The sequence below is a fragment of the Alosa pseudoharengus genome, unplaced genomic scaffold (genome assembly GCF_046254945.1).
Source record: "Alosa pseudoharengus isolate Yale_2024_CS ecotype anadromous, Long Island Sound unplaced genomic scaffold, YU_APseudo_1.1 YU_APseudo_1.1_scf_5, whole genome shotgun sequence".
Lineage (NCBI taxonomy): Eukaryota > Metazoa > Chordata > Actinopteri > Clupeiformes > Clupeidae > Alosa > Alosa pseudoharengus.
This window is the reverse complement of record NW_027468837.1, coordinates 26181661-26191729: the sequence shown is the minus strand read 5'-3', so window position 1 is coordinate 26191729 and position 10069 is coordinate 26181661. Positions and strand designations below refer to the sequence as shown.

Sequence of the window (10069 nt, the reverse complement as noted above, 5' to 3'; positions counted from 1 at the left end):
AGCGGTGAGATTGAAGTCGGATGGGCCGGGCATTTCCGGTGTAGATATCGTGTTGGACCAGGCCCGTTCAGGAGCAGTCCTCATCTCTTACGGCGAAGATGTCGGTACGCTGCTAGTAGCCTCCGCACCTGGCTACCCTGTGCTTCACTCAGCCCTTCACAGCTACGAGTGCAGAGTTAATTTACGGCTTGTCTTGTCTCTACACAGGGCCGCGCTCTCTGAGCGGAGAGTGGTGTTTGCTCAACCCGCTCTCTTGGTTCTTCCCTGGTGGGCGTGAGCTGAGCAGTGGCAGACTCAGTAAGCGGACCTGGATGAGACCTGTTGTTTTCGCGGGCTTGAGTTTCGCGGGCTTGTGTGGGGAGGGGCGGAGACTCAGCGAGCGGACCAGGGCCCAGTTCCCCGAAAGCATCTTAAGCCTGAGAGCGTCGTAAAGTCCCTCTTATGAACGTCTTAAGATTTGCCGACTGTTTCCCGAAACCATCGTAGCTTAAGAGCACTCGGTCTGGCTACCAGCGTGCCGGGTAAGAGGCCGGGGCGCACAAGCGAGATGGTGGAGCCAGTTTCGATCAAGGCTCGACACAGAGTCCCGTCTAGCGTGCGGTCCACATACAGTCCTCTGGTTTGGCCGAGCCGGCCCAGCCGTATACAATCCATAGCCCCTCCCGCCGTGCCACCTTCTTCTAGTAACTGGGGCGCGAGCGTGAGGGGTGCCGGGGCTGGGCAGTACCACACGATGTGTCCCGGCTCGCCACACCGGTGGCATCCGTCTCCGCTGGCCGGCCTCTTCCACTCGCGTGGGCGGCGTTGTGGTGGCTGTGCCGTGGTCTGCCGCGTCACCTCCAGTTCCTCCCCGTCTTCCTCCATCGATGTCTGGCGTACGCAATGCCTCGACTCCGTTGTGCGAAATATGTTTTCCACCCGTTCGGCTTCCGTGAGGGCCGCGAACAGCGAGCTGGGGGCACTCAGGCGAAGGTGTTCTTTCAGCCACTCTGGGTGGATGCCTCGCACGAACGCTTCCAGTGCCATCACTTCATGTAGACTCTGGCTGTACGTTGGGTAGCCCCGCCGGGCATACAGCTGCAGGTCGGCCGCGAACTTGCCCAGTCTCTCGCCCTTGTGTCGCCGTCTGGAAGCGAGTTGTTCTCGGGCATCGCTGGTGAAGATTCTCTGGCCAAATCGTCGTTGCAGAGCTGCTTCGATTGCGGTCCAGCCTGCTTGCGCCGCCGGCGGCAGGTCTTTTAATACTTGTAGCGCTTCCCCCTCCAGAGCCAACGCCACCTGTACGCCCATTCTCTCCACCGACCAGCCATTCAGCTCGGCTGCCAGCCGGACCTGTACCAGGTTTGTTGCCAGCGGCCTTTCGCCATTGTAGTGGGGCAACTTTACGCTGGGGCGCCCTTCTACTGCTGCCATCGCACCGGGGACCGGCCGATTTCCATCGCTCCCGTGTGGAGCGGGTTCAAGTGGCGGGATGCTGCCATCAGCCCAGTTCGGCTTCTTCGTTACGGTCACGCTGCAGGCTGGTGGCCATGGGCGAGCGCGCTGTCGAAGAGCCGTCTTGGCAGGAAACTCATCATTGCCGGGGCATTGGTTGCAGCTTTCTCCTCCAGTCCAGTAGGGGTCGACATTCCACTTCTGACACCAATGTAACAAACTGCAAAGTTGTCTCAGAATGGTTTTTATTGGTCTCACACCAAAACACACGAACACATAATGCGGCCCAGACCCGGCCCTTATGCCCCAGCACTACACATCTGCTCCAGGTTGCATTCCACCACACACCAGCTCAACCTGGTTCTGCACACTCTAACTAACTGGGAACACAAACACGACTGTAACATGATGCAGTGACATAACCAACATTACACATAATCAACATTAACATTCCTGCACGCTTTGCACAGCATTATGGGAGTTCAGTCATGAACCAGCTAGGCTCAGTTCACTACAATACGATTAATAATGCAAATGAACGGCAAACTCTGAAATATAGCCTGAAATGATATGTTTTTATCATTGAGACAACAGGGGTATACAAAAAATTCCGATTGTAGCTTACAGCAGCCCCGGTTCGCCCTGTCGGGACTTATTTTCCCAATAATGACTGGCGTTCTGATACATTATCCCTTCCCTTACATAGCGTAGGCCCTACATGTAACATGTTCTGATGAAAATTACTGTTTGAGAGTTATTTTCCACTGTAAAATTGACAAATTGAAAATGTAAAATTACCTATCAATGTAATGAATTATAAGAGTTAGGTCCGGCTGAAGTATTTTTGATTGGACGATAGGCATTCCTGGAGTGGCGATATCGATTCCCACAGGGACCTTTCACAGCTGGTAATCATTCTGCGTTTTGTATTAAATTGAACGACGTGAACATTCCATTAATCAAAATGAGACATTGTTTATTCCTAAAATATTAGCTTATCAATACAGAGAGCAAAAGAGTTGATCAGTGTAACTATATAAGAGGCTACAGGAAAACAAGACAAAGAAACAAAGAGGCTGCTAGAAAAACTGGAACACACCTGAAGGCTAGCAGCTAGAACACACACGTGCACACACACACACACACACACACACACACACACACACTTAAGTGTCAAAATACACTGAAATAAATTCACCTAAAATAGGAAACACACATTGGTGCAGACATAACACTGCTTTGTATCACACACACACACAGCCAAACACACACACTTAAGCATCAAAATACACTCAAAGGTATTGACCTAAAATAGGAAACACACATCCAATTGACTACTCAATGTACTACTGCAGTGACGGGAACCCTACAGTAAGCCAGACATTTCCAGCAGGTATCAACAGTCATATGACAATTTGAGCCTTTAATGGGTTTAGCCTCCATCTCATTACTTCTCTACCTGCCTATTACAAAACTAAACCTAATTCACCAAGAGCATGATGTCATCCTTCTCTCAGAGATGGTTCTAGACACAGGGTTATAGGAAGAATCCTGGAGAAAATACAGTGGAAAAATTCTGTTGTAGAATGAAAAGTTTTATTGGCCATCACAGGCTTAACATTAGGCCTACATGTCACATACAATGAACACTGTTGATATTACAAAACTCTGTTTTGCTACACTCCAAAATAATGAAAAAGATAGCTCTTATAATGTGTAAGGCAGACTAATTTTAGTTTGTCAGTAGGTGACACACACTGTAAAGGCATCTGACATGATAATGGTCTTCTCAATCACGCAACGTGGCAAATTACCATGATAACGTAATTGTGCTTTCACTGCTATTCTGACATGATGATGACAATCTATAATGGAGGGTTCAAGTAAAGCAATGGAAGCTGTTATATTCTTCACACATACTCAAGTCGATGAAGACATGTGCAACCAGCCACACAGTGATGATTTGCTAGAGATAATCATTTCCTGTGTGTGTGTGTGTGTGTGTGTACAATTTTAGAACATTTGCTACAAAATGGCTTTAAGTAAAAAATGACCTTTCCCCCTAATCTCATATATGTGTCTGATTATGAAACCTGCATGACTACTGTATGTAACTCACCCACTTTCCTCCAACAGGTGGCCAATTATCTCTGAGAATATCCCCTGCCCTTCTTTGAAATAAACACAACACCCTTTGGCTGAAAGAGATGGTATGTTCCTCTTGGCTTCCATGGTACTTCTCCTTATTTAAGAGCTGCCAGAATGTACTACATTTCAATGTGGGGGTGGAGGCAGGGATAAGGCCTTGAGTGAGATTAACTCCACAGAGGGGTATAAAGGACTGGATGAGTTCAAACTGTGGACGGACAACCAGAGAACAACTTCTGAGCTGAATGTGACTGCTGTGACAGCTCTGACATTTAAAGAGCCAAACTCAAGACATTCATGCAAGTATACAGAGAAATAAGAAGACTGGAGGCAAGCACACACATAAGAAGATAGGCGCACATCTTTTTAATCTGGATAAACAAAACTGCAAGAGGATAAACCCCTGAAGACAGAGAGGACGCGCCGAAGACCTTAAGATAATAAAGAATACAGAGGAGTATTCAATAAGAACAACATAAAAACAGGAACCATGAGTCAGAAGAAGGTAGGCAATCTTGAAGCATTAAGGATGAATGAATGCAAAAATGAATGAATGAAAGAATGAATGACCTGTCAAGATGATTCTTGGTTCAGGCTTGTTTTTATTGCTACTCTCATTCATTACAATCCCTGAAACAAGTCATGGCCTGAGTGCTATTGAGGGATTATTGTTGTAAAATCTTAAGTAAAAAGTGCTATTGAGGGATTATTGTTGTAATATCTTAAGTAAAAAAACACTCCTGGATTCTGTATCACTATGTTGGCCAAAGCCTCCAGTGGCAAGCTTTAAGTAAGCATCTGTTCCGAATTGAACTTGTGAGTGATTCTAAAGGTCAGCTCTGTGGCACATATCAGGGGTGTGTGCGTTTCCCAAAACCTTAGTTGCTAACCCATCAGCAACTTAGTTGGTTGGCAATGGGAAATTGCATTGCAACCAACAAAGCTGCTAACTTAATTAGCAACTATGGTTTTGGGAAATGCGCCCCAGGACAGTGAAAGTCAGATTTTAAAGTAGATGATAATTATATTTCTAACCTGGCTATGAAACAAAAGGGTTGGACATGGCAATGGTTACGGTTACTCAGTTCAGAGCAGTATTTATGTAATAACTAGATTAGTTAATTGTTTGTAGTTTGCTAACTTAGTTTAAAAAAAGGCAGAAAATAAACTAAACTCTGGTGTCAGCTCTTGGTTCAGGTCATTATGATATTGCTCAGGCTTTCTGACCTCCATGTGAATCAAAGAAATGCTGATTGCTGCTGGAACTGACCATCACCTCACCACATGTGGCAGGAAGTGACATATGTCTGTTTGTCTTTATACTTCCAGGTGGCTCCAGCTATCAAGACTATGGGTGGGAATACACCCCCAAGCTACGAGGAGGCAAATCAAGGTAACAAAAAATACCTTTCCAGAATGTATCATGAGACCATACAGCATTTCAACAAGGAACCATTCCATATTAAACACACAATTTAGAGAAAGAGATTGAGTCCACCTCTGCGCATTTAGATACGCTCAAATATGTCTCTCTCTCTCTCAGGATGCCCAGGTTACTATTATGTGGATGGAGAACAAGTGGTTTTCTCCTGGGACGATGGGAATATCCGTCGTGTTTTTATCCGGAAGGTGAAGCATCTGCTTTTGAAATACAAATCCTTGTCAGTAAACTACCAGAGACAGAAATTCTGGACACATTAATAAAGATTTGTAGCTTCTCTCACTTACTCCTTTTTACATGTGCAGGTGTATGCCATCCTAATGTTGCAGCTGTTTGCCACTCTTGGGATAGTGACTCTTTTTACATTCTGGTGAGTGAAAGCCACTTTAGGAAACCTTCTGTGTGTTTATGTATGTGTGTGCTGCCATATCTGTGACACTTTTTCATTTTTTGATGTATGTGCAGTGGTATAGTCTAGTTAGCTGTAGTTAATATACTGTGATCAAACCCAAATGTTAATAGGCCTCTTATCCTTGCCAATTTTAAGTGGGTATACTGAGATGGTGATGCTTTTTAAGTATACTGCGTAGTCCTGCATATCACTTAGACTACACCACTGTGTATGTGTGATGTGTGAACTGAGACATGTAAAACGGTTAATTTCCCTCTCTTTTTTTGACTTTGCAGCATGCCTGTGAAAATCTACATTCAGACTCATCCAGGCCTTTACTCGCTGGCTTAGTAAGTGCACTCAATAGATCAGGAATCAAATCTTTGAGTTATACTGGTAAAATACTGACTATACAGCATTACCTAGGGGAGAGATTTCAACCCTCTTCTTCTCTATATTTCCACAGCCTCTTTTTCTTCATCTCCTACATCACTCTGGCCTGCTGTGGTGATATCAGGTACAGACATTTTTTCTGTTAAAAAATGGAAAGGCTAATTGCAGATTTACATAAGTAGAGGTTAAACGTCATGTGTAGCTATATTACCACAACATACTACTACTGCTACTACTACTACTACTACTACTACTACTACTAATAATAATAATAATAATAATAATAATAAGCTTTATTTGTTTAGCACCTTTCATACACAGAATGCAGCTCAAAGTGCTTTACATTTGGAGCATGTAACACCATAATAACATGATTTGATTATGGTTATGGTTATATGATTTAGCATGCATTTTTCCAAAGCGACTTATAATTAAAAGCAATACAATAGTTACAAGTAACAGTGAACAGTTTTAAAATGCTGGTAAGACTACATTAAGGAAAATAGCAATAATAAACGATAATGGCAATGCAATATCAATGATCAATAGCCTAATGAAAATAAACAAATACCATAACATACAAGAACCACTTAATTAATTAAGTGCATGCTGAACAGATATGTCTTTAGACCCCTCTTGAAAGACCCAAATCTATCACAGGAACGGAGAGCGCTGGGCAGTTACTGGATTGTAGCATATTCAATATACGTTATACTGTGCATCACATGCCCCTGAGATGTGAATAACAAAGTTACAAAGTGTGAAAGGGGTCTTACAACCTGTTACTTTTCTTCCATCCCAGGCGGCAGTTTCCCTGGAACTTCATTCTGCTCACCATCTTTGTGAGTATTTCAATATGGGGCATTCCTCTTTTCAACACTTCAACATTTCTCAGTTTCTCTTGCTATCTTTCTCTTTTTCTCACCATCCCTTCCTTCTCTACCTGTCTGACCATGCCGTGTCTCTCTGTGTGTGTCGGTTTGTTTGCATGCTTCCGTTCTATCATCTCCCAGACTCTCAGCATGGCTTGCATGCTTGGCTTCATTTCCAGGTAAATAACTGATGAATGGTACTTTTAAACTGTTCTGTCGGTGTTAAATAAGGATAGACAGTGAATAACTAATTCAACTATTGAGAACTTTTATAAAAAGCCTTTATCTTTTTGTGTCCTCGTAGCTTCTACAACACTCAGTCTGTAGTGTTATGCCTGGGAATCACTGCTATGGTGTGTCTGTCTGTCACCATCTTTAGCTTCCAAACCAAGGTAAGTTTTATAAGGGGAAAAAACGTTCACACTTATATAATATAGACCAACCCCAAAATTACTCATTTTAGCATGGCTTGATATGCAGAACATGATATTTATATATATTTTTTACTTTCATAAAACAATTATTTGGTGTAGACTGTTCAAAAGGATATGTGAGAGAGAGAAAGACATAAAATTGCACAATTAATAATTTATATGTCAGCGATATTGTCTGTATCACATACTTCAGCATTTATTAATAGTAATAGAATACTTATTTATAAATGTTTGTTCTGTATCCCTCTGTCCAGGTGGACTTCACTTCCTGTCAGGGTCTTCTCTTTGTCCTCTGCATGGTGCTGTTTTTCTGTGGCATCATCATGGGCTTCGTTGTCCCCTTTGGCTATGTACGTGTCTAACACACTTTAAACTAAGAATAAAAATTAAACTAGGCCAAGCCCTTCCTCCCTGGACGTTTCCAGGCTGATGACTCATTGGCAGGTTGTAGTCAGTAGTGCATCTAAATTTAGCCTTTTCCGTAAAGCCTTGCTGGCCAGTTCTCATGAGCGAGGCGGATTATTCCACCTAAGCAGGGAGCTAAATTTGCACCAAAACCACTGCCAGGACTAATTATAGCCCCGATCCCTCTTACTGTCTGTAGTAATGTTTTTCCCTTATTTAATAGGTGCCATGGTTGCATGCCATCTATGGGGTCATTGGGGCGATTGTGTTCACTATGGTGAGTCTTCTGAATGCCAAAGTAGAACTCACAAGCTCATTAGTTATAGTAGTGTGTCAATTGTCAAAAAAGATCTGATATTGAGTATGTGTAAATAACTTAAGGTACTGTTGTATCTTTATGTTCAATTTACTCTTTTGTGTCCTTTGCCTTCCTTCTTTCCCAGTTCCTGGCTTTTGACACTCAGCTGCTGATTGGCAACAAGCAGTACACCATGAGTCCAGAGGAATATGTGTTTGCCACCCTCAGCCTCTACCTGGATGTCGTCTACCTGTTCTCCTTCCTGCTACAGTTGTTTGGTGGACATCATGAGTAAAGATTACCCACCTTCTCCTCCATCTTCTTCTGACCCCCTGCTTCCACCTGACAACAGCAATCAGTATTTTTACATTCATAAATGCCATGGCTCACTTCCTCCACTCGGGTATGGCTGAGGCTTCTCTTGCTCTACCTGTCTACTTGAACTATAGAGTGTGCCAGTGACTTCCGTTTTACTTCCGCTACAAGGGACCTGTCTTTCAAAAAAATATGAACGGGAGTTAATGGAGAGATAACAATTATTTTTTGATCCCATTTGAATTGTGCAACGAATTTCACATATGATGTGTGTGAATTTAAAAGATAATTTTTCACGTCAAGAAAGTACTGTTGTTCGATAGACTTCAAAAGTTATGTTGGATTTGTACGAATCCGCTCAGTGGACTACATCTCTCGTCTCGAACGATGTACGTCACCAACGTAATGAAACGATAAGATTAGAAGCTAGCTGATAGCTGTTATGCTAGTTAACGTTGCATCTTGCTGCCTGCTATGTCACTTAACAGTATCTAAGGTACAGTCTATGGACGAATACAACTTACCTGATGTGTTTAATCCTCTGACTCATGGTATTTTCATCGGCAAGGAAAGCCCAATTAAGACCTGTTGCTGGTATGCTTGTACAATCTAGTGTGGCTGTGAATGAGCTAACGTCACTAGCGCGACTGATGGGTTTGTAGTCGTTGGAATTACGATCTTTCACAATGTTGTAATTGAATAGTTACGAAACAAACTGCAAATGTCTTTACATGAAAATTTGTCTTTAAAATTGACAAACATCATATGGGTAATTCAAAACACAAGTCAACCGGGACAAGAAAATAATTTATTTTTCGCCATAGACTGGCGTTCAATTTTTTTTGAAAGATAGGTCCCATGGAGGCAAGTGGAAGTGGCGTCACTGGCACACTCTATAGACCCTTTCAAGAGCGTTCCATTATCAGCATCATAGTTGGCCCCACAAGGCTTCCGTTTCAACATTCCATAATGTTATCTTAATGCAGAGGAAGTAGATTGGGAACCAAATAGAACGTTCAAGCATTGTTTTTGTTTTTATTGTTGAAAGGGTCTTTAATGTACCAACCCAAATGTTTTTGTGACATTTGGCCATTTCTTTACCTCAGTCCTATATTTCAGATGGCTAAGAAAGGTTTAGGAGTGCATGCACTTTACAAATCAGGACTATTTTTTATGCTAGCGTTGTGTTGATTAGCTTAGGCAGATGAGATCAGATAGATTAACTGTAGCTGTATGCAGACAGGTAGGGAAAGACAGTTTTGTCTATATTGTTAACTGCATCAATCCTGATCCTATTCTTGTCCAGACCAGGAACTCTGAAGGTCAGTGTATGTCAATGATGGTGTGTTCATATGAACTGCAATCTGCAGGAAATAATGCAATCTATGTATATCCTGAGACATACATTGTGGAAAAAAGCTCTAGTGTTTAATGTTTTTATATGCAAAGGTGGCCTTGTGTTGTTTTATACTGAGTCAGTGTTGACATGCCAGTGCAATCAAAATCAGTGATAAGCAAACAGATTAAGATAATGTTTCTATAGTAATATTAGCTATTTGAGCAGGCTTTTGCGGTTGCTGCCCCGAAACTCTGGAATAAGCTACCCCCTGATATTCGGACAATTACAGACGTTGGTCTTTTCAAGTCTAAACTAAAGACTTACTTGTTTAGAATGGCTTTTAATACGCAGTAGTGGTGTGACAATTCTATTTATGTAATTCTATATGTCAATCTTTTTACTGCTTGATTTTTATTCTTAGTCTCTGATGTGAAGCACTTTGGACGCCTACTGGTTGTTGTAAAGTGCTATACAAATACATTTTGATTGATTGATTGATTTGATTGATATTTGAAATAAAGTTGTAGTCCCCATGACAAATATGTGTGAAATGTGTGTTCTGCATCTGAAACTCTACTCATTAACATTTCTGTGAACAG

At 42.4% G+C, this 10069-nt stretch overlaps 1 protein-coding gene across 1 annotated transcript; it reads left to right on the top strand.

The window, feature by feature from the left end:
• Positions 1–4072: 4072 nt before the first annotated feature.
• Positions 4073–8111, top strand: faim2b (Fas apoptotic inhibitory molecule 2b). The gene is made up of 12 exons (XM_076268422.1): positions 4073–4087; positions 4912–4975; positions 5126–5211; positions 5329–5393; positions 5711–5764; positions 5881–5931; positions 6610–6649; positions 6821–6858; positions 6984–7071; positions 7368–7463; positions 7742–7795; positions 7962–8111. The coding sequence occupies exons 1-12, from the start codon at positions 4073–4075 to the stop codon at positions 8109–8111; spliced, it is 801 nt and encodes a 266-aa protein (XP_076124537.1).
• Positions 8112–10069: the final 1958 nt, after the last annotated feature.

What these genes read in the sequence shown, in the direction of transcription:
- faim2b (XM_076268422.1), top strand. An exon ending in GTCGTGTTTTTATCCGGAAG is followed by an intron (nt 5,212 to 5,328) that starts GTGAAGCATCTG and finishes TTACATGTGCAG; the next exon opens with GTGTATGCCATCCTAATGTT. An exon ending in GGCCTTTACTCGCTGGCTTA is followed by an intron (nt 5,765 to 5,880) that starts GTAAGTGCACTC and finishes ATATTTCCACAG; the next exon opens with CCTCTTTTTCTTCATCTCCT.